At 40.7% G+C, this 25743-nt stretch overlaps 1 protein-coding gene across 3 annotated transcripts in view; it reads right to left on the bottom strand.

Moving 5' to 3' along the window:
• The window catches only part of TOX (thymocyte selection associated high mobility group box), a 306122-nt gene that overhangs the window by 143785 nt on the left and 136594 nt on the right, over positions 1-25743 (bottom strand). Inside the window, exons 2-3 of one of the 3 annotated variants that reach the window (XM_059724058.1) lie at positions 11924-11989; positions 613-666 (exon numbers count right to left, since the gene is read on the bottom strand). The exons of 1 other annotated variant lie outside the window; for it this stretch is intronic. In XM_059724058.1, the coding sequence (XP_059580041.1) occupies positions 613-666; positions 11924-11989 (120 nt within the window). The remainder of the gene's footprint in view (positions 1-612; positions 667-11923; positions 11990-25743) is intronic. One more of the 3 variants, XM_006269533.4, reaches the window with a different exon arrangement.

Genomic DNA, 25743 nt, shown 5'->3' with positions numbered 1-25743 from the left:
TCTGCTATAGACTACCAGACCAGGAGGAAGTGGTGGATGAGGCTTTTTTCAAAAAACTAGTAGAAGTTTCCCAATCACAGGCCCTGGTTCTCATGGGAGACTTCAATCAGCCTGACATCTGCAGGGAGGGCCATACACCAGTGCACAGGCAATCCAGAAAGTTTTTGGAGAGTGTTGGGAACAACTCCCTGGTGTAAGTGCTGAAGTGGTGAACTAGGGGCTGTGCTCTTCATGACCTGCTGCTCACAAACAGGGAGGCATTGGTGGGGAATGTAGTACTGGATGGCAAGTTGGGCAGCAGTGACCGCAAGATGACTGAGTTCAGGATCCTGAGGAAAGGAAGGATGGAGAGTAGAAGAGTAAGGATACTGGACTTCAGAAAAGCAGATTTTGACTCATTCAGGGTACTCATGGGTAGAATCCCCTGGGAAGCCAGACTGAGGGGGAGAGGAGTCAGGAAAGCTGCCTATACTTCAAAGAAGCCTTGCTGAGCGTGCAGGAACAAACCATCCCAATGCGCAGGAAGACTAGCAAGTATGGCAGAAGAACTGGTTGGCTTAGCAGGGAACTCTTCAGTAAACTAAATCACAAAAAAGAACCAGTCAGACTCACCTCAGTCCCTGGAAAACTCATGGAGCAGAGCCTCAAGGAATCCATTTCTAAGCACTTGGAGGAGAAAAATGTGATTAGGAACAGTCAGCATTGATTCACCAGGGGCAAGACATTTCTGAACAACCTGACTGCCTTCTATGATGAGATGACTGGGTCTGTGGATGTGGTGTACCCTGATTTTAGCAAAGCTTTTAATATGGTCTCCCACAACATTCCCCCAGGCAAGCTAAGGAATTATGGGCTGGATGAATGGACTGAAAGGTGGATAGAAAACTGGCTGGAGCACTGGCCTCAAAGAGTAGTACATCATTGCTCGATGTCTAGTTGGCAGCCGGTATCACGTGGAGTGCCCCAGGGGTTGATCCTGGGACCAATTTTGTTTGATGTCTTCATCAATGACCTGGAAGTTGGCATAGAGGGCACACTCAGCAAGTTTGCAGATGACAACCAAGCTGGGGGGAGTAGTAGATTAGCTGGAGGGTAGGGTTAGGATTCAGTGACCTAGATAAATTGGAGGATTGGGCCCAAAGGAATCTCATGAGGTTCAAGGACAAGTGCAAGGTCCTGCACTTAGGACAGAACAATCTCATGTACCAGTATGGGCTGGGGGCTGACTGACTGGGCAGAAGCTCTGCAGAAAAGGCCCTGGGGCTTATAGTGAGTAAGTGAATAAGAGCCAGGAGCATGCCCTTGTTGCCAAGAAGGCTAATAGCATATTAAGCTACACTGGTAGGTGTGTTGCCAGTAGGTCCAGGGAAGTTATTACTCCCCTCTATTCAGCACTGGTGAGGTCACATCTGGAGTACTGTGTTTAGTTTTGGAAGCCCCACTACAGAAAGGATGTGGACAAATTGGAGAGCAGAGGGCAACAAAAATGGTGAGGGGGCTGGAGGACATGATTTATGAGGGAAGATTGAGGGATCTGGACTTATTTAGTCTAGAGAAGAGGACAGAGAAGATTTAGTTGCAGCCTTCAACAACCTGAAGTGTGGTTTCAAAGAGGATGGAGCTGGACTGTTCACAGTGGTGGAAGATGACAGAACAAGGAGCAATGGTCTCAAGTTGCAGCAAGGGAAGTTTAGGTTAGATATTAGGAAAAATTTTCTCACTAGGAGGGGAGTATAACACTGGAACAGGTTACCCAAAGAGGTGATGGAAACTCCATCCTTGGAGGTTTTCAAAATCCAGCTAGGCAGAGCGTTGGCTGGGATGTTTTAGTTGGGGATGGTCCTGCTTTGAGCAGGGCATTGGACTAGATGACCTCCTGAGGTTCCTTCCAATCCTTTCTATGATTCTATGGGTTAATTATACTATTGTTATATAAAGATGAACACCATCTTCTTTTCAACCCTACTTTTCAATTAAAATGGCTAGGCTGTTGTATCTTGGGCTGAGCTCAATGATATAGGTACTTAGGAACTGTACCATCTGGTTTCTGGATCCCAGTGGAGATTAGATAGGAGACAAGGAACTGCTTTTACTAGGAGTGTTGTGCATATTCTCAAAAGGCAGAACAACAGGTGTTCAGGGAATTTTCAGGCCAACAAGGGAAATGCAAAGTAGGTTAACTGTAAAAAATGAATGTTATAATCCATACTTTTCAGACTAATAGTTATAGGCTGCCCACAGACTCAGACAGATAAATCAGTTAAACCAAGATGGCATTTTCCTTGCAAAGAAGAGAACTAGATTTTTTCCCAATGACAGCTGAAATTCTAGAGTTAATATGGGACAACAGAATTTAAGTCTCTAATCATTAGCCTATACTTCCTATTTTGCAATATATCCTTGATTGGAGAAAATATATTTCTATTAAATGGTCATTGTATTTAGTTAATCTGTTTTTCCTTATATATTTTTAATTAAAAAAAATAAGGTGAAAATACAGTTTTTAAAAGTTTTCAAATGATTTTAAAAACCCTTGCTGTAAAATCTACCAAAGGCTAGATTTATAACAAAGCACCAGAAATTACATCTCTAATATAAACACATTCAACAACTAAAGATTTTATTTCTAATTTAAAAGCCCTATCTTTACATAACTTATTGCTTGAAAACGTAAATGATACACCACATTTAACCTGTCAGAAGCCTCATTAGTATCATTGACACTAACTAGCAATCAAGACAGTGTGCTCTTCACATGTTTACATTTTTAAATGCTCTTAAAATAGCAATACTATAGATTTACATTTAAGTACTTCCACTTAGTGGGCAAATATTCAGTTCAAATTTTTAGAACCTCATTGGCTTTCTTGAGATCACACTCACCCAATTATGCAATATCCCTGTGTATAAACCACCAAATGATAAAGGACAAATTCACACTTCCTTTTTTTTTTTTTTTTTTTTTTTTTTTTTTTTTTTTTTTAATAGAAATGCCAAGAACCTTTGCAAAGTCTCCCAACTTTTTGGGAAAGTCATGGATCCAATGCATATCACCTGTCTCCACAGTTTACATAAATCTCTACACATAAACCCTGATGTTCTCACGTGACAAGAAAGACAAAACTGAAACACAAAAGTTTTCTTCTTAATTCTCTCCAGCAGCAAACAGAGAAACACTAATGGGACTTAATCTTCACACAAATAATCCTTATCGATTTTAAGAGTCATGCAGACCTCAAGGCCCTGATCCTGTGCAGAAGTTGATAGGATGCTACGTGGTCCTTAGATTCTGTAGCAGCATGTTCCAGTAACAGATTAGGGCAAATAAGGGAAGATTACTTATGTGAGTAAGATCTGCAGGATCAGGCCCTCTATTAAAAACTGCTAAGACTTTACCTAGGAATAAGCCCAATCATACCCATATCACACCAACTATCAGCAGTGTAGTAACTATTAAGACATTTTTATAAACTGCAAGAAATATGTGAGCTATTACAGGATATAATTCTGAAAAACAGACTACAATGTAAGAAGCCAATTTAAGAAGAAAACAACATAAACAATAGTAACTTGTGTGCTCAAGTGAAACATCTTTTTAATTTTGAGTAATGAAGATGTCAAGCCAAATGCTAGAGTAGTTTAACTTAATTAGGTGGCCTATTTTTCCAGGCAGCCTTTCATTTCCTATTGAAGACTCAGCTTGTATGCAAGGCAACAAGAGCAACTTTGTCTGTAATGAATACCTCTGGGACTCCACAGAGTAATCATTTGAATGTTACATTGAAGACTGGTTTGAGTAACTAGTTTGGGCTTGTTGAGATGCCAGACTTTGTAAGACTAACTAGATTAATCAAAGCATGGCATCTTATCGTTTTATTAGGTCAGAGGTCAATAGGTCAAACTGCCTTTATACTGCTGCAGCCTTTGCCGAAAGGGACAGTCTAATAGTAATAGGTCTAATTTGTAGTTCAAATTCATGTAATTCTCATAGACATTTTATGGTCCAAAAAAGTTCATTTTATATGAAGTTCAATTGAAAAATACTGCCTTTAACATTTCCCATGGTTATGTCTCATAATTCATCTACATTGCTGACTTGGAGAATTTCCTGAAAAGGAAACTATTTAACTAAAATATATGATGTCTGTAACCTGGTTTTTACATGTTAAAAAGCTGTACATGATGGAGTAAAACATTTTAAAGGGTGTTTTACAATACTTGCTCAGTAAACAGAAAGTTCTCATGTCCTGCGTAAACAAATAAGGACTGCATTTATTATAATGATCTGGGAAGAACTATTCCTACCTTACAGATAAAATGTATTATTTTATGACTGCTTTTCTGCTTATCTTTCTCATGGTAAAATAATAACTTTGGTTATTTTTATTATATCGATTTATAGAAGGCTTATCATTAGAGCTGCGAAGGTCCTCCTACGTCACAACTAAGATAAGATACAGTGCTTAAAGTTACTTCCCTCCAGACGTAAATTCTTAAGAAAAACCGTTTAAAACAATAAACAGAATTATTGTTTGTTCGGTGTACTGAAATCCCATGATTTAGTCATTAATCTTGAAGTGGTTAGTGATTATTCCTAAAGTCCCAGTCCCCAGAATGAAGCATCTATAGCAAAATCTCTGTTTTCATTAAAGTCATGTTTTAGCCCTCTTGACTGCGAACAAAATGTAAATTCTAATGGATCAAAACCTGGAAAGAAAACAAAAGAGGCTTCACAAGCCTTATTTTCATTTCTTTATTAAACACTGAATAATCAAATAATTATAATACTAATCTCAACATTGCATCCCCAATTCATGATTCTGAAGGTCTGAAGTAGAAAAGTCTGTCTGTACTATGTCTATACTACAAGGCAAGTCACATCAGGAGAGGCTGAAGGGAAATAGGCATGTTCAGCTTGCAGAAAAGGTGCTTAAGAGAGAACATGATAGCCTCCTTTAAATATCTGAAGATCTACTATAAAGAAGGGGGGGAAAGAAGTTCTCTCTCTTGCTGCACAGTATAGGATATGGACCAGTGGCTTGAGGTTGCAGCAAAGTATTTTAAGATAGGATATCAGGAACTACTTCACTGTTAGAAGAGTGAGGCAGTGGAATAGACTGCCTATGGATGTTGTGGACTTTCCATCACTGAAGGTATTCAAGATGTTGGACACAGCCACTGGTCAGGGATGATCTAAATGTAGCTATGGGTATTCCCACTGTTCTCTACCATGGGTATTTCCTGTGCTTCTGGACCTTGCTTGCAGCCACCTGGTGCTGGAAAGGATTTTTTTCTCTCTCCTGCTGCTCAGTGTCGGGGGGGGGGAAGGGAGGGGGCGGGGGACGACAGTTTGTTGTCTTCCTCAGAAGCATTGGGTGTTGGTTGCAGCCAACATTAGGGATTTTGACTGGGGTGTGCCAATGCTCCTGCTAGGACTTAAACCTGGAAATTCCTGGCTAGGGGGTCTTGTCCCGCCACTCAGGGCCAGACTGATTGAGATATCTGAGTTCAGGAAGGAATTTTACTTTAGTGAGATTGATGCAGACTGTGGGGTTTTTTGTCCTCCTCTGTTGTGGGGGGCCTGGCCTTCTTCCTTGGATCTCTTAAGTGTATTTTAACAACCTTTGCAGCAGCAGAGCTCTGGCCACTGTGGTCTCCCTGATTTACCTGTTGTGTCTTGTGGCTGAGTTGGAGTTGACTGTGTAGTTTTTTAAATAGGATTTGTATATGATGGTTTGCATAGGGATAATCCTGCCTCGTGCGGGGGGGGGGGGGGGGCTGCACTAGATGACCTCTGGGGGTCCTTTCCAGTCCTACTTTTCTATGATTCTAATAAACACAGAGCAACAACATCCCACTTTATTGAGGGATAAGCAAAGCCACTGATGCATACTCTTCTTGCCCTCAGATTCTAAGTCCATTTATTTCTGTGTGTAATCTAATTATATTCATGTTAGAAGTAGAGTTGAGGAAAAAGAGGTGTATTTTGTATGACTTTTGTCTTTTGTAAAGGCAATTCTAATAGCAAAATAGTTCAATAGCAAAATTAAGTCCTTGAATGGGCATATGCTGCATACATCTCCTACTTACTTCATTGAGAATCCTACACGGGGTTGCAAATGTACATTTTTCCCACTACCACATGCAAGTCTACTTTTCATTGCTATTTTAGTTTCCAGAATTGAACCATCTTGCTTTGAAAATGCAATGTTATTTTTTTTTAAACTTTCACCAAAATAGTATTTAACAATCCTGGATATAATGTATAATATACAATGGACAAGGCCTTAATGTTCTGTAGATGTTGAACTATACACAAAAAAAGTCTTAGGGCCTTGTTAAACTTTGAGCTGCACAAAAATTGATCACTGTTAAGTGTTATCTTGAGTTTGGAACAGTCACGTGTTCAGGTCAGAAGGGGCCCTGGAGGACTGAAAGGTCAGAATCCCCCCTCTGATTCCAGGCTTCCTCCCTGGGGCTCCTCTGGTTCCTGCACTCTCCCCCCACCCTTGCCCCTTGGGTTTCCCCCCTGCTTCCTGCCTCCTTCTACCCCCAGAGCTCTACCTACTTATGGATGCCCATGCGGTCTGTCCTAGGGGAATAGGAAGTGAAGGGTTAACCTGCCTGCCTGGCCACCACCACTGCTGCTGCTCTTCTGACCCAAAGAGCAGCAGTAGAAGGGGAGGCTGGGAAGGAAGTTTCCTGGGAAGGAACTTCTTAGCATGACTGCACCTGACTGTAACAAACTGGGCAGCACAGATCAGAGATTAACCTGCCCTGGAGTGATTACCTTTGAGTCACATAAGTGCTTAAAACCAGTTATAGGTGTTAGTGTGAACAGTCCAGGTGTTAAGAGCCCCAGGAGCCACCAAAAATTACCATATAACAGACATTTTATATAGTTATTGGAAAAGGGACTAGGCACCTAGGTCCTTCTCCCAGTGAGTGCCCAAACCACTAAGCTGATCATATTCTCTTCTCCAACAATTATTGAATTGTTCCATGCAAAGTAGAATCATGTTGACAGGTGGGACTAGCAGTGCATCCCTTGATCCCCTCACCAGAATAAACTGGAAATTGGTAAGGAGGACCCTCTATGAGAAACTGGGAGATTGTTTGAGTGAATTCAAACATAAGGAGAGAACTGAAAGCAGGTCTCACACATCCAGGATGAATGTGATAACTCCTGAGATACTAGCTAAACGGTGGGAAAAGTACATCCTTCTAATGTTTTGAAAGACAAGGATAGATCCTGCTTGGTTTTTGAAAGAAAAAGCTCAGTTATCTAACTCCAGGAGAAGGCCCTGTCTTTAGCATTCCTATTCAGATAGGGCTCCTATACACATTCAGGGAGGCTGCTCTGACACACTGTGATTACAGCGTGTTGGAACAGACTCAATTAATCGAGTCTGCTGGAGCATGGTAATTACTGTGCTCCAGCAGACTCCAGCACCATGCGCATCAGTGTCCCCATGCTAAAAAATGGAGGCAAGTGCTTTAAATTAAAGTTTGTTCAATGAGCCTTAGTTCAAAGCACCCCGCCGCCATTTTTCAGCATAGGGATGCTGATACATGTGATGCCCTGGGCACTTTAAATAGTGAGGCTCTCAGAGCTGCGCTAATTAAAGCGCCACCCTCCTGCCTCCTATAAATGCCCATAGTTTAGACAGCTCTATGCTCACTATACTCAAATTTGGAAATCCCATTATGAGATGCTTAAATCTCCTCATGGGAGATGAGGCATATAACTCAGGACTGTGGATTCACCTCTAGGGGCCACATGGTGGCCCCTAAGTTCCTTTGAGGATCTAACCCACATTACTTCATGTGGAGAACAATGGACGTTCTAGTTCTCTGCTTCCCCCCAAAAAAGAACATAGGACCCCAAGTGGGTTTCTGCAGCCATAACTACTTGAACAAAGGAAGTTAAGTTGGATATACAAGATGTAAATTGCTAGGAAATAAGAGAGTCACTAGCAGTCTTTACTGGGAGATTAGAGTACAACAGGAAGAAAAACAAGTAGTAAGGGATAAGCAATCAAGCACATATGAAAGAAACACTGTTTAAACATAACAGCATGATCAATCTATTTACTACATCTAAGGTTCCTGTCTCCATTGTTTCTTAGGATATGTTAGGCTGACTCTGTACAGGACTAAGCACTTTTCATTAGCTTCAGAGTTAGTATATGGAGTGAAAGGGATTTACTCAAACTTTGTCAGTATAAGCAGTGGAATAGCTTGGGAGGGGGGAAAAAGATGATATTCCAGTTCAGCCAAATATTCCTCCCTGGATTTTCTGTTCTTTTTTCTAACCATTGGGGCTATGGATGTCACAGAAGCCTCATATTGCACATTTTGCAATGGGAGAGAAGGCAAGGGCTGCCCAAGGCAGGCCACAAGCATTATGAATGTTCTGAGTGTACAGCTTTGAATTATACTCTGTATTTTGTCTAAAACTACATTTAAAATAAGCTATGCAATTTTATTTTGCACTGAACATGGCCCACAAATTGTATGAGGAGGAACTACATGAAGAACAATGAATCTAAATGATTCTAATATCTGTAGGAAAAAAACACAATATAATGAGGTGAATTTGAAATGCAGGGCAGTAAGAATATTTTTATTTAAAAATGGTAAATATTTTTAGTTTGAGATGAAATTAGTAGTGAAAAATCATATAGTTTTATTGTCTATTTTTTTTTTTTTTAGTATTGGTGGTATAATTTATTTAGGAGTTACCTGCAATGTACATTCCTATACTTAAAATATGATAACCAAAAATATAGTATTCACATGTCTATGTAAAATATACAGAGACAGCAGTGCCAAACAGCCTTTTGGGACAGTCTAAAAGAATATCATTAAGTTTTACTGTATACTTACATTTCTGGCTCTGTGCCAACTCTGGCTTTCTGTAAAAATCATTTCAAGTATAGAATTATGCTGTTTGCTTGCAGCAACATCACAAGAACAGTAGTGAGCCATATGTTGCTACTTAGCAACTTAGTCTACAAGTCCCAAAGCGTGTACTGATTTGAAAATTGAACAGAAATGATAATTGTTGAGTGATGCTGTGAGGCAAGTTGTCTTGGATTACCAAGCTATGCAGATGTTTGATGTTATGCAGGAAAAGGAACAAAACTATATTTTTCCTGTTTGACAGCCAAGTTTTTATTTATGTTAGCCTAGAGGGATAATTTGATTAAAAACCATTAAAATAATACAAGGTGATGTTTTCCTGAATAGGAACACATTCCAGTAACAAGACAAACAGACAGAAAGACAACAAAAAACCTGAAGTGGTAAGTTCAGTTTTCCAAGACTGTTAGTCACATTTTTATGTCCAAACTTATTTCATTCTGCAATTTGTAATATTTTGAAGATTCTGAATTTCTTGAGTTCCTTCAATTCAAGAAATTTTAGAGACCAAAGTTAAATTACGTAAAGGTACTTTTTTAGTTGCTGTCCAGAATTTCCATAATTCAAAGATGATTTTTGAAAGATTTTTTTCCTTGGAAGACAAAAATCATTTGCACTTAACACGGTTGGTTTCAATGCTATTTTTATGATGAAATGGTCTTAGAGATATAAACACTTTTCAGGAACCAGGCTTTAGAACATGTAAAAGAAGAATGAAATATTAAAACTAGCAATGTTATCTTTGTTTATTATGGAGCTTAAATTCACTAAATTATACACAGATGCACATAAATATAACAACAGAAGAAAATCATTTTTATGTATAATGTGAATTTGCAATTTTTTATTTAAAAAACTGTTTAAGACAGATGTAATGATTCTCCAAAAGGTAGCAGCTGCTTTATAACAGCAATCATTCACAGAGTTTGTATTTCTACTGTTTCAAACAAATTCAATTAGCCCTTGAACTTCAAAAGCCTTTAGGCATAAATGAGATTATACTAGCTTGCTTTAATCTAATAGTAATACTAAACTTGTCAGTACAGTTTTTGGATTAATGGTTAGAGAAAAATTAATAATACAATTTTTCATTTTTTAATCAAACATGTCTGTTCAAAACTACCTCTGGATCTTGGAGGGTTGTTAGCTGAATGAGTTCAAACACACAAGAATCCTAAATGCAACACACAATGTCCAAAGGCATTCTTATAGTAACTTCAGCTGAAAATAGGGAAATGATGTGGTGGGACCATTCACTTTTTAAAAGATAGCTTTTTTCACTGAACAAACTGATATAGCCCAGTTGATATAACACAGATTAAAATGAAAGAAAGAGAATGAATATTAAAATTAAATTTGAGTAGGTAAGTATGACTATCTACCATTCTATAAGGACATTTAGCTCTCAGTGTATTGTTAGTTTTCAAGACTGTTCATTCCTAAATTACGCGTGATAGCTTATCTACAGGCAACAAAGAGGTACAAAAACTAAGTTCTCACCTACTAAGAAATCTTTACCTAGACTCATAATTCCTGTCTAGCTGAGGTATATTGGACTGGACACTACTACTGATGGGACACTGGAGAAGAGAGACCACCAGTCTAATTCCTTATTGTAATTCCAATGATCTATCCCTCTGACTCTAACATGGAAGAGATAACTAAAATATGTGAAAAGTCAGCCAGCAGAATCAGAAGTTAAATTCTCCCTCAATATATGGATGTACATACCCCTTGCTCAAAGGAAGGTAATCAGTTGATTGCTGGCCAGTTAACTAATTGACATCCTGCCAAATTTAACAATTTGCCACTTAAATGATGAAGAGACTTGACAGACAGCCCAAATGAACTATATTAGCTCTAAACATTAAGCACCTTCACCAAATGTAATAAAGTACATGGCATGATTTTTATTAAGCTTTTTCCTAATTATGCTTACTATTAATTAAGGTTACCCAGACTGGATTATGTCTAGTGGTCCATACCGTAAATTAGTTTCCTCTCCTACCCAATATATTTAGCCTGTTGAAAACTAACAAAGTTTAATAGTTCATTAGCACGTTGATCCTCTTTGCCTGCAAAGGCATCTGCCCAATTTGGTCAAAGCCTTGGCAAAAATAAACAATTACAATATAACAATACATAAGTTTATATAATTTATCCATGTTTTTGACATGCTTAAAACTAAACCTCTAGCATGCAATTTCTACTTATTGTAATGTATGTCAGCCTTTTGTGTCAACAGACTGATACAGTGGCATAGACGGTGCTGGTTTATTACTTTTGTTAAACAAGCAAGCAAGCAAACATTGAAAATACCCCCGTTTCTAGCAGCCTGGGATAATTTAAAATTCCAGTAATTAGGATAAAGTATTTTTCAAGATATGGTTATAAACTGCATTTTAAAAGGTCTTTGGTTATGTAAAAATGTTTCCTATGAACTGTGATAAGAACTCAAAAAAATCTATATGAAGAATTCTTGTTTTAAACCTTTTGGATTGCAAGTTCAACCCCAGCAGCAGACTTCAAGAGAATCATTACCCTAACACTAATGGTAAAATGCTGGCAATGTCCCTCAGCCATTTTTTTGTAAAAAATGCAATTTTTCAACTTCAACTGGCCTAAGAGTGATAATTAAAGTTATTTGTGACGTGTAGCTTATAATGATTAACTTCTCTGCAGTCAGATAAACAAATAACCTGCACCTGTAAAGACTTTATTTCCTAAAGGTAAAACAACTGTTTAGGAAAGATCATGCTGGCAAAACAGCTGCTTGCATTCTGGAGAGGAAACAAGGTAGTATCTTTCAACAAACGCCAACTCTGATGCTTTATCAGCTCTATCTCATTAACTGGAAACAAGGCTTAAATGCTTTGTTTATAAATTATGATTATTCCTGATTGCAGCAGTTACTGATAGTGCCACTCATTTGCAATGCAACTCTTTGAATTTGTTTAATTACAATTTGAAACAAGGCAGAGAAGATTAATTAACCCACCTGGCTGGCTGGCACATAGTCCTGGCTTGGCTCTGTCATACTCATATACATGTTCTCACCGTCAAACTGTGAATGAAATAATAGTAAACATTCAGCAATCTTGAATATTCTTCTTATCAACTGAAAAACAGTAGCCATAAAATAATATTACAGCCTGCTTTGGAAGACTTGTAATTGCATATGCACATCTTGTCTTTGATGTTCCTGTTGTCATCCTTATTGACCCTGGATGTCAGTGATTTGGAGTAATTAGTGCTCTAGTAATTACAGCAAGCAAGCAAGAAATGAATGGTTTCCTTTCATCTACAATCTGTTTTAAAACAAAATGGCTCATTCTGTACACCATATATACATATTGCTGTTGGTTGTAAGTACTAAGTGAATTGCACAGTTTCTGACAAGAGGAAGATGAGAATGGAAAATGTACTAAAATGCATCTTAATGGATTCCAACTTTAGCTTTTCATAAGAAACAAGTGCTGAATTTCAAAACAAATTAAAACCCACATTATTGAGATGTCCTCAAAACAGAAATTAAGAAAAAGATTCATAGACAAACGTCAGGCATTCGAACCCATAAAATACAGCATTTTCAAAACTGTGGAACATTAAAGGATATTTTGCTTGTTGTATAAACAAAATGAATATGTGCAATTATAATAGTGACAATGCTTTTCAGTAAGTATTAAGTACAATTTTTGAAAACGTTGTGCAAGATTTTTTTTGTCTTTTAAAAATACATTTACAAAATCAAGATGCAGAAGAGAAGATTAGAACATGAACATCCAGATGGAGTGAAACTGTCAGAATGAAAGCCTCGGCATGTATCATCACAAAGAATCATGCAACTACTATTTTCTTTGAGCTGTGTTATCTGGAAACTGTGCCCATAGAACTCTCCTCAGACTTGTTCAAATGTCAGTGTCAAGTTTGCAATGTGGTAACTATAGTCCTAGTATGCAATCAAGAGGTAGGGAAAACCTTTCCAAGCTTTTGAAAAAGAAGTGAACAGCAGCAGGAATCCCCATCTCCCAATCATCAACTGAGAATTTCCAGCTGTTAGCAGAGCTGTTTAAAATAACTTTCACCTGACCCCTTCTGTGAATACTCCAAGTGACACATTTTGAAAACAGGCCATTATTTTTGATGATGTAGCAAGCAACGAGTGGCGGAATTTTTAAAAATGTTCAGCTTTGAGCTGTGTTCCCACAGAAATCTGTAGTAAAATGAACATTGACATCCATAGGAGCAGGAGTACACCATAACTACACATTCTTTAAAATCATACCTGTAATATTTATTATATCCACCAGAGCAGAGAACTGTATTCTCCACAACGTAGTCTTAAAGAAGGTGTAAAGTTATGGTGCTGCATACAAATGCTACAATAAGTATAATATGTTTCAAGAAGAGAGAGAGGTAATTTTCCATGCTAGTTTGATGCTAGGCAGAAGGAAGGGCAAGGTGACAGCTTATAGAGTAAAGCAGGGTAGAGTTGCATCTCACACAGCGCATGTATACATGCTGTCAATATGGGTGAATAAAATCTGGTACAATTCATGCCAGAGTTTATTGCTTCTACGTGCCCCATTTGCATTTCCATGTACACCCAGGACTGCAACACATTAAGCTGGGGCGGAACAGCCCTGGCTGGCAGGTGGCCCCAGGCAGGGCAGTCCGGGGGAGGGGGGTGGTGGTGGAGAATTCATAGTAGCTAGGGTCAGGAGGGACCTGAACAAATCATCTAGCCTGACCCCCTGCCACAGGCAGGAATGAATGCTGGGGTCACAAGACCCCAGACAGGTGATCATCCAACCTCCTCTTGAATTTGCCCAAGGTAGGGGCGAGGACCACTTCCCTGGGAAGTTGGTTCCAGATTTTGGCCACCCTAACTGTAAAATATTGCCTTCTGATCTCTAACCTAAACCTATTCTCCATCAGCTTATTACCATTGTTCCTCATCACCCCAGGTGGTGCTGGGGAGAAAAGGGCTCTACCTATTTGCTATTGATCCCCCCGATGAGCTTGTAGGCAGCCACCAGGTCCCCCCTTAGCCTCCTCTTGCTGAGGCTGAACAGGTTCAAGTCCTTCAGTCTCTCCTCATAGGGCCTGTCCTGCTGCCCTCTCACCAAGTGGGTGGCTCTCCTCTGAACCCTCTCCAGGCTGGCCACATCCCTTTTGAAGTGCAGTGCCCAGTACTGGATGCAGTACTCCAACTGCAGCCTGACCAAAGTCGCATAGAGGGGGAGTATCACCTCTCTGGACTGGCTTGAGATGCACCTTTGGATGCATGACAAGGTATGGCTGGCCTTGCTGGCTGCGGTCTGGCATTGGAAGTTCATGTTCATCTTGGAGTCAATAATGACTCCAAGATCCCGTTCCGCCTCTGTGCTTTCAAGAGGGGAACTCCCCAGCCTGTATGTATGCTGTGGATTCCTTCTCCCAAGGTGCAGCACCCTGCATTTGTTTACATTGAACCCCATCCTAATCTCATCTGCCTACTTTTGTAGTCTATCTAAATCTAGTTGCAGCCTCTCTCTCCTTTCAAGTGTGTCCACCTCGCCCCACAGCTTAGTGTCATCAGCAAACTTGGACAGTGTGCTTTCCATCCCCTCGTTCAAGTCGCTGATGAAGATGTTAAATAGTGCGGGCCCAAGGACCGAGCCCTGGGATACCCCACTGCTCACATCTCGCTAGGTTGAGTGCAACCCATCCACCACTACTCTCTGGGTGCACCCCATCAGCCAATTTTTTACCCATCCAACACTGCAAGCATCAATGCCGCAGTCACTTAATTTATTGATGAGAATGGGGTGAGAGACAGTGTCAAAGGCCTTCTTAAAGTCTAGAAAGACTATGGCCACAGCGACACCATCATCCAAGGATTTAGTTACTTGGTCATAAAAGGCAATCAGGTTGGTCTGGCAGGACCTGCCTTTGGTGAACCCATGCTGATTGCCCCTGGGCACGATCTCCCATGCAGGCCCCCCACAGATATGCTCCTTGATGATTCTCTCCAAGAGCTTCCTGAGCACCGAGGTGAGGCTTACAGGCCTATAATTACTTGGGTCCTCCTTACTCCCCTTCTTAAAAATAGGGACCACATTAGCCAGTTTCCAATCTCCTGGCACCTGACCAGATGACCATGAATGCTCATACAGCTGGGCCAAGGGCTCCACGATGACCCCTGCCAGCTCCCTCAACACCCTTGGGTGAAGGGCATCTGGACATGCAGATTTAAAAATGTCTAGCCCTCCCAGAAGATCCCTAACTACATCTGCACTGACTGAAGGCTTGATAGAGCTATCCCCAAGACTGTCTCTACCTCTGGTAGGTGGGATATCCCAGTCCTTGTTCAAGAAAATGGGTTTTCCGCCCCAGTCCCCATGTTTTGGGGGGCCCTGTGGAGTGGCAGGGCAACTCTGTGCTGCTGCTGGCTTCACATCTGGCTGCTTGGCACCCACCCTCCCCTGGCTGCTGAATCCACCACCGGTTTCCTTGCGTCCAGGGGCGAGGCCCCGCACATGCTGATTTGCCCTGGGCCCCGCACCCTGCTTGGGCCGTCTCTGGCCCTGGGGGTCAGCCTATCATCCTGGGTCTGCTCCGACCTGGCTCAATGTGCTGCAGAGGAACTGGCTGGGAAACAAAAGTGCTTCAATATGGGGCTAGTCTTCAGGCAGCCCCCACACTGAAGCACCCTTGTGCCCCAGTAAGCTATTGTCACCATCTACACATGCATTATAGTGAAGTAAATATCTCCACTGTAGGACAGTACTCAGTCCTAACAGCACCACGCATGTAGACAGTGATGTTTTAATGTGGAGCTAATTAGTCAGGTCTTGTATAGATGCACCCATAGATTGACTTCATTTAAATCAGATTTAATCTCTAACCTGCCTTCTGCCTGACTTCAGACTACCATGGCTAACTACCTCAATCATGTTACAGACCAACTCATTCAGAGAAGCATGAGCTTTCATAGGCTATGACCTACTTCACCAGAGCCTATGAAAGCTCATACCTGCCTGAACAAGTTAGTTTATAAGGAGTCACCCTGCCCTGCCTTCTTTCTATATTCCAAGCATGTTAGAGCCATATGAATTGGTCACTACAAATAATACTCATGCTAAGTTTTCTATACATTAATTTTTCATAAGCCAATTCTTAATACCATGAATACATTAGTATTCAAAGTATAGTTTGGACACAAATATTCCAGGCAATACTTAACCTAACTTAAACCAATAAATAATCATTACTTCCAGGGTGGAGTTGGTCAAAGTAACATTGTATTGCTTCTTCTATTTGACTAGATGGATGGAAACTTGTAAAGTAGAGGGGCACAGAAATGGTCCAGGGCCTGGACAAACAAGATTTACAACATGAAACTTTAAGAGCTCTAATTATTTAATTTGTTGAGGAGAAAGTTAAAAAGTAACTTTTTGATCCTTATATATAGAAAAGGTACTGATAGCAGGGATCTTTTCAACCTTGCTGACAAGGACATAACAAAAATCCAGTGGCTGGAAGCTGAAATTAGAAAGAAAAAAAAAATCAATCTTGAAATAAGGTGCAATTTCCTCACTGTGAGAGTAATTAAACATCGGAACAGTTTACCAGAGGAGGCGATAGACTCCGCTGCTTGGAGTCCTTAAAATGAGACTAAGTATCCCTTTAAACAGACGTTCTTTATAGCCCTGGGAGAAATTCTATATCCTATGTGTGTAGGATTAGATGGATAGTTATGGTGGTCTCTTCTGGCTGTGCAACCTATGATTCATCTAAGTCTAATGCTTCATGCTCTTCTACCATTGGTTTTGGGGAAAAGGGCCTGTACTGCTTTCAATATGCTGCAGTTTTTGTTAAGATGTTCAGCTTCTTGTTAAGAAGATTATAATACTCAAATTAGGGTTTCGGCTAAGTTATCTGTAAGTAGGGCTGACCTTATGGGTGGGTGACTTGGGTGACCACCCAGGGCACCCTTGTCAGGCGGGCACCACACAAACACATGCGAGTAGCTCACACTCACAGCCACTCTCTCCCCTCACCCCTCCATAGCCAGTCCCTACCCCAGAGCAGGAGGAGCTGTGCCCAGTCCAGCCCGCTTCCAGCTGCTACTCAGGAGGACCTGAACTGGGCACATGTAAACAGGGAGGTGCCTGCTCCAGTCTACCCACCTTGCTCCCTGTGGAAGCAGGGGGTATTTCTCAAAGGGGAACCTGGGAGTAGAGGCCCCTAGAAATCCCCTTCCAGGTACTTGGGGCAAAGCACACAAACCCAGTAAGGGTTAGAGTTCTCCTGCATCCTTGCAGGAATCATGGCAGCAGCAGAGTGGCAAGAAAAGCAGGAGACCCAATTTGTAAGCTCCTGCCCTCTCCACGTTGGTGGACGCATGGGAGCCAGTTGTATAACTGGACGTCTAGTGTAGGCAGAGAGAGGGGGGCAGGAAGATGGAACATGGAGCTGCGCAGCTGAGAGTGAAACAGATGCCGGCCGTGTTGATGAGGGGAGAATCTCTGTGGCCGGGTGTTTGGAGAACACTTGGCAACAGGTACCTGAGACCCAGGCAAAGCAGTCAGGAGAGAAAGCCCTGGGGCACTTTCACCAAGCCAGGTAAAGAGGAAGGCTTTGTCATTGCTGATTGGAGCAGGATGAAGCAAGTGGGTACTTAATGCATCGAGCCGAATGACTGGAGAACAGCTGATTCCCAAGAAAGAATTAGGTGCTGCGAGTTGCACCTTTTTTGGAAAGCAAGAACTTCAGCATATAAACAGATCTAGCCTTAAGAACTTGAAGGGATCTTGATGATTTAATTAAATTAATTAGACTAAATTGATTTCCTTAATGATCAATGGATTATGGACAGTTTTTGATGCCATCAATTATTGTTATTGGATCATCTTGTAGAATTAGGCAGTTTGCTTTTCTTACAGATTAAGGAATTTTGGATGGATTTTGATTTATATTGACTTTTGATTGTGTGATTGCCTAGTGGAATTAATTGTATGGACTGATTTCCTTAATGAGCAAAGAACTGCACACAGTTTTGATTTCCCTGATCATTGTTTATTTATCGTTGACTGATTAAGTAGGTGGAAACTTTGATAGGCTGAACATTGGTCCAAGCTGATGACACTCACTCGGAGATCCTATTGATAACAGCAAGTGAGCCAACACCGTGGTTGTTTCTCTTTGCAAGAAAGGAGTGGGACAAACATCATTCTACTCGGTGTGTGGAAAGGATATGAAGGGAGGTGGAGCCCCACAAAGCACCCTTGTATGTGACCAGAGCAAGATTCCTACTGACAACCAGAAACCCTCCTAACACTATACAGAAACAAGGTGTGGCAGGAAAGAGGTGGGTCTGTTCTAGTGAGCGGGACACACAGAGGGTCAAGCTGTTTAATCCTAAAAGCTGGGGGATTGAGTTCTTGCTCACTGCAGCACAGGTCATACCTGTGGCACTGCTTACACACCGTGTTGTTCTCCCTCCCTGTTGGATTGTGGCCTGCCCCCCTGCCTCTGCCTGCAGCAGAGCTGCTGACTTGGGGAAGCACCAAAATATAAATACACCCAGAGCACCATCTTCCCTTAGGATGGTCCTATCTGTAAGAGTAAAAATATTTTGTTTCCAAGATGTACATCTGTCTAGATGTATTCTAGGTTTTATTCCATCTTCCCTGAAATATTACAAAACAGCCATATCTGGATATGGGACAGTGATAGGGTAAGCCATTGCTTTGATCTTGTGAAGAAAATCTTCTTAAGTGTGTAATAATGTATCTGGCTCACAAGCTTGAGTGCATACTCCGAAGTAGATATGGAGTCAGAAAGCAATTTCCCCCAGGTCAGATTGCCCAGGATCCAGGGAATTTTCACTTTCTGCACCATGGGGTTCTTCTTCTAGGATCATCTGAGCATATCTCATGCAATCAATTTCTTGCCATTGCAAGAATTGTGAAGACTGGTGGCATCTTAGTCTTTCCTGCTCCCTGGCCAGTGGCACACATTTCAGTCTCTTGTCTTCTAAATGCTTTAGCCTAACAAAGTCTTTGTGGTAAACCTCTACTGGTAAATGACACAGGAGGTCAAATTACATGAGCTAATGGACCAGGCTGCCCTAGCCTTAAACTATCAGCAACTATGAAGTTACAGGACAATTCAGAAGTCACAACAATGAAGAGCAGTACTTTTCCTGCTCAGATGAATTTTCAGATTAATATTCAGATAAGTACTTGTGAAAATTTCTCACAAGTGCTCAATAACTACTTGAATACTTACAAGTATAAGCAACAGAAAATCAAAGTTAGAGTTTGTGTGTATGTGCATTAATCCTTTTTATCAGTAACTGGCCTGATATCTGTTAGACCTATGTGTAATATGCCATGTAGTACACGGAGCCCCACACAATGTATACTTTTGCCATATATATGCAGCTCACCATTTTTCATATGCTTCTTTATCACTCATAGGCATCTCATCTACATGAAAGCGCATGCAGGCTTGTACATATCTTTCCTTAAGATAGCTTAACCCAGGCAATGTCATCTTTTCTCTAGCTTTACAAATGGATTGACTTAGGCAACAGGAGGTCAAATGACTTGTCCAAGGTCACACAGCGAGTTGACAGATCAACTACAATCTGACCCAAAGACCCTTTAAACTACAAGACCTTTGTTCCAGCGAGACCCCACAGCCTTCAAAATTGTCTTATTCTATATATCAAACTGAGCTTACAAGAACCTTTCCTTAACTTCTCCACCTCCTTCCACTCACTGTTTGACTGCTGTGGTTTTATTACAAACATGCATACTGTGAAAACACACATATACCATTCAGAGTCGGGATGATTCATTTAAACATAACAGATAAAAAAAAAATAAAGGCAGTTAACTAAATCATTTTTTAGGCTACTTATGTGTGATGTATATTTACTGCATGACATTTCATCTAAAGCTCCAAACTCCTCTGGGATCATTAAGGACAGATATCAAAACCTATAATTTTAATTTATTAAAAGTGAATGCAAATACAATATTCTTATACATGATAGTAACAACTACTGACAACATTTCTTGTCATATTGAAGTGGAACTCCATGAGAAGTTTGGATGTGAGCAAACTAAGAACACTGCTGTAGTCCAATATGAAAAGACATGCAATTGGCATCCTCCTCAATAGTAAAAAAGAGAGGATAATCACAAGACAGCAGCTCCTTTCTAAACACATATTTAGCAAAATACTGCATGTAAATTATCTGACTGTTGCTATGATATGGATTTAGATGCATAAGTTAGGATCACAATCACACCTGTGCATTAATTGGGTATAACTGATAGGAAAATAACACCAATGAAAGTCATCTGGAAAGTTCTACTACTGCCTAGAGTCCTAAGGCTATTTTTTAATAATGAGTATGAAGAAGCAAGAGCCTGCCTTAGTCATATTACTATTCATTATTTATATTGGGCCTTAAATGCACATCAGTTTTCTGACTAGAAAACACAACATTAAGCGTGCGCCAAATTAATTGTTATCAAACTTGTACAAAACAAACAGGGCAAAAGTAACTGTCTAGACCTTTTTGACGGGGGCACCAACGTAAGAAGGCTTTATCCAAGCTAGTTTTACAGAAGAATGTGCATGCAATTCCAAGGAACTGGAAACAAAAAGAATGGAGGAGAAAATAAAGGATACATCTACACTGCAATCAAAGGTGTAACTGTAGCATGCATAGACATATTTAAACTAATTTTAATATAGCTACCTTGGATAACCATAGCAATGAAACACAGGCTACCAACCTGGGTATGTACCCAGGGTTTGCATTTTCACTATTACACTAATCTGCCAGATGTAAGTTAACATGGTTAGGTCTACACATGTTGCCATCAGAAATATTGTAGATGTATCCAAGTTATGAAGCCAACAACAAGAGTATAGGTAGTGAGTGGAAACAGAACGATTGTTTCACAGTTGGTAGGGTCGGAAGGGACCTGAGCAGATCATCAAGTCTGACCCCCTGCCAAGCGCAGGAAAGAATGCTGGGGTCAAACAACCCTGGCAAGGTGATTGTCTAGCCTCCTTTTGAAGATCTCCGGGTTACAAGTGAACACCACTTCCCTTCAAAGTTGGTTCCAGCTCCTAGCCGCCCTGACTGTGAAGTAGTGACTCCTGATATCTAGCCTGAATCCACTCTCAGTCAATGAGAGTGTTATGGCTGTTATTCCTTGTTACTCCCGGTAGTGCTCAGGGGAACAGGGACTCCCATTGCCTGCTGGTCCCCCTTGGCCAAATTATAGATGGCCACCAGATCCCCTCTCAGCCTTCTCTTATGGAGGCTGAACAGGTTCAGGTCCCGTAGCCTCCCCTCATAGGGCTTGCCTTGCTGCCCCCTGTTCATGTGGGTGGCCCCTCCTTTGGACCCTCTCGATGCTGGCCACATCCCTCCTGAAATGCGGCGCCCAGAACTAGACACAGTACTCCAACTGCAGCCTGACCAGTGTCACACAGAGGGGGAGGATCACCTCCTTGGACCTGCTCGTGGTGCACCTCTGGATGCATGACAAGGTGCAGTTAGCCTTCCTGACTGTGTTCTCACATTGGCGGCCCATGTTCATTTGGAATCTATAATGACTCCAAGATCCTTTTCTGCCTCTGTGCTGATGAGAAGGGAGGTCCCCAGCCTGTAGGTATGCTGCTGGTTCTTCTTCCCCAGGTGCAATACCTTGCTCTTGTTAGTGTTGAAACCCATCCTGTTCTCATCCGCCCACCCCTGTAACCTGTCCAGATCTAGTTGCAGCCTGTCCCTCTCCACTAGCATGCCCACTTCTCCCCACATCTTAGTGGGGAGACTGTCACAAAAGTAATGGAGATAATGAGATTCCTCATCCTTTCTTCACTCTATTCACTTTCTAAAACATAACTGTAAAGAGGTTGGGTCCACAACTATAGCTCTGTGCCACAGATGCATAGGGCAACATGGGCTGCCACTGTATCAATTCCAGCAGTGTGATCATCTGTCCCTGCAGCAGTGGCTATTTTTATGTCCCTCCACAAAGGAAGTGCCCAGGCCTTCTGCCCTGGTCACCCCTCTCAATTATGTTACTGGTTGGGTCATATCTTGTAAAGGACTTGGCCACTTTTTATGCGCATTTTGAAGGTTCTGTCAGCTTAAATGTAATAGCCTGGATTTATAAACTGTGGATATGATCACGTTGGTTCTTTTGGGAATAATGGAAAGTCAGCTAAAGTGCAAAAATATGTGCTTACATGCAAAAAGCATCTGAACCTGGTATTTAGTCTTCTCCAAAATTCATTACAGATCTTCTGCATCCATGTCTTTAGTTATGCATTATAAATATGAAACTTCCATTCAAGACTGGAAAAGAATTATTAGATTTAAATCCAAATTCAAACCGTAGCTTTTAACCTAGACAAAGGTTTAGCACTTTACAGTGCATTTTATTTCAAAGCAGTCATCACATGAAATAGAATAAAAGATTATAAATAATCATCTAGAGATTTATTCATATTTTAAATATCTTGGGCTTGTAGATATTGTTTTTAACCTATATTATCCCAACCCACTAATCCTGGAAAAGCTTTAAAAGTAGGTAGTTTTTAATTTTTTTTTTTTTTTTTTTTAAGAGTGGACATTGTTAGAGTATGTTTAATGACAAATTGAGTGATATTCATGGCTGTTGTGAGATATCAAAATGAGACTAAAATATAAATGAGATCTGGGCATAAATCATTGAATGATTACTCAAAAAAAGGTTGATCTTGTTACAGCAACCATTAAAGATAAAAACAACTGTTAAATACATATCATATTATTATGTCATTGAAAAAAACCCATTTTTTTTGGTACAGTTAATTTAAATATACAATTCTAACAGCAGATGTGGTAGTGTCTCTACCAAACTACTTCATCAGATGCTGTCTGAAGAGAAACCAAAGAAACCAGTTTCTCTTCAAATGGAATCTTATGAAGTATGGTGTTACCCACAGAAGGTCATGCCTACAAACAGTTAGTTCTGAAGGGACCATCATGCCCTACCTTCCGCCTGATTTCAGACTAAAACATGTAACTACCTCCCTCTTTAGACTGAAACAAACTGTGAACACCATTTTGATCATAAACTTCACTATGTAGTAAGTATGTAGTAAGTGATAACCACATGTTTAAACTTGGTCAAGATGGAGTATTGTAATGCACCCCCAAATAAGCACCTTTCCTCAAAAGGATGTTAACAGGTGTCACAGAAAAACCAACAACAGAGCAATTTAGAGTTATCAACTTTGATTGTCAACTAACTGCTAACTCAATCCTTTGAAATTATGATTTTTTTCTATAGAGGGTCACACTATGGAATGGGGCTGGAATCCAACCAGAGTACCACAGGACCCTTGGGTGCCTTGAGAGCCTTTCAAGAGTACCACAGGGTGCCACAGCATGTTAATGCTGTTAGGTGTGTAAACATGATTCATGAAATCACAGATTTCAAAGAGGAACCCATACTGTCAAAAACATTCAGTCCTGTCATGGTCCCTTTAAGTTTTTGCAACAGAAGAATTGCTCTATTATTTTTCTGTAGTCAAAACAAAAGTGAAAACTAAAAGCTGGCATTTTCTAGGGGTGCCTCGAGTCTAAAAAGGTTGAGAACCACTGCTTTAGATTTTTTCAGAAGTACTTACCTAGACACCATAAAACAGTTCTTTAGTGTGTTAAAATGTTTGTGGATTCCAAGAGAAGAAAGTACACCTTTGCATGGAAGCAAACTCATATCTGAAATACAGTGGTAGTTAAAATTTGAGTGACTGCACTATAGCATTGGTATTTTTGCATGCTTAATAGAGGTTAATGTAGAACTAGAGGGAAAGTGGAGGGGGTGTTTAGCTTCCTGCTTTGAGCTTGCATGTGTCAATGCCTGACAGCCTTGAAGTTATCCTCCATGCAGAGCACTAGCTGAATGAAGTTGCAGTACTGAGCACAGCAGGCTAGCAGACGTAGGATCAGACTGATCGGAGGAGTGGCAGAGTCCAGACACAGCAGAATGTTATCAAAGACAGCACAGGGGAGAATGGGATACTGCACTAGTCTTTTGTGTAAATTTATATAGAAGACAGTGGGCACACAGAGATGAACTCTGAACTGCCTCAGCTGGAGTCCAGGTCCCTTTAACCTTGAGTGTTAAATAAAAAAAGAGCACTGCAGTCTTGGTTCGCATGATAAACTCTCTTGCATATAGAACACCTGTTAAATATACACACAGAGATCAAAGTGGCTTTTGTCAAAGGCTTTTGTTACTATTTTACTCAACACATGCTAAATTATAAATGTAGCCACCCGCTGGGAAAGCTGGGTGGTGATGGGGAGATGACTGGACCACTGACACTAGACCTTTTCTCTACCACAGTAGCTAAGTCATTTTTACAACCTTACAGGCTTATGACCTTTTCAAACACCAGCACACATGGCTGCCTGAGTGATGCATCTGAATCTGCACCACTGTAATCAATGGGAGTTTGCCATGCACCTCACCACAAGCAGGACTAAGGTCCTAACAAGATAAATTCCCATTTTCAATTTGAGTGTAATTTTTGTGAATGTACAGTTTATCTTCTTTCCTCAGCATGCTTTCCTTAAATGGTAAATCATAAAATAATAGACAGGGGAAACAAAGCAAAAAGTAAAAGACATGTGGACAGCACATACCAAGCAGTACAAGGAACACTGTCTTATCAGCCCACACTGCACCATTATGTCACAGCAAAAAAAAGGCTTAGACCTTCCAGAATGAGCTCAGTCCAAGTGCAACAAAACTGTATGATTTAATGTACACAGACCCATAGATTATATCTGACCCACCATGTTGTTTAGAGAAAGACTGGGAGAAAGGTCCTGAGAGAAATGGCATCTAGCTTACATACAACAAACAATCAGAAAATAGATTGGCATGGGGAACACACAAACCCTCCCATTTTTCTGAAAATCTTCTGATAGGATAAGGTAACAAGGGCTAAATAAACAGAAAGGCCTACATATTTATTTTCTTTCTACATAAAAGATGAGGAAAAAGAAAGTAAGGTAATGCTTTTGAACTTATTGGAAACAACAGAGCCACAGCTCAAAGTCCATACACACAACATAACTGCTATACAATAATTTACCCTCAATTTTACTTCAAAGTAAGTTTACTCTGTAGTAACGAGTTGACACACAGTCAGCTTTTCTAAGCTAGCTGTCCACTATAGCAGTGGTCCTCAACCTTTTCATGTACCAGGACCCATTTGTAAATGTCAATGGCTAGTCCTGCCCCAGTGACCCTCACTCATGACCTGCTGTCCCCAGGCCCCAGCCCCCCAGCATATAGGGCAGGGCAGGGCAGGGCAGGGCAGGGCAGGGCAGGGGGTGAGGGAGGTATGGGGCCCCCCTTGCAGGCTAGAAAAGCCATGGTTTGTCACATTTTTTTCTTCTTTTAAAGGAAAATCCATTTTTAAAGTTTGTTTGCGACCCTTTTATATATTCTTCCGACTCACTTTTGGGTTGTGACCCATGGGTTGAGAAACACCACACTATAGGATATATCACTTTACCTGGCCACTAGGTGGCAAGGGGTGTCAGTTAGCATTGAGAAAATAATTATCTTTGAATGAAATTGATGAGCATAAGCACATGACTTGCAAACAGGTGCAACTTCAAATCAGCATATGGTTACTCCTCACTTTGACGAATAGTTTTACCATGGAGGGTAATGACTTATACTGTTGTAACGCTGTGTATTATATGTCTATTCAACTTTCATTATGCAGCAA

This window comes from Alligator mississippiensis, chromosome 3, assembly GCF_030867095.1.
Source record: "Alligator mississippiensis isolate rAllMis1 chromosome 3, rAllMis1, whole genome shotgun sequence".
Classification (NCBI taxonomy): Eukaryota; Metazoa; Chordata; order Crocodylia; family Alligatoridae; genus Alligator; species Alligator mississippiensis.
The sequence above is the reverse complement of the archived record's forward strand: the minus strand, read 5'-3'. Positions and strand labels throughout refer to the sequence as shown.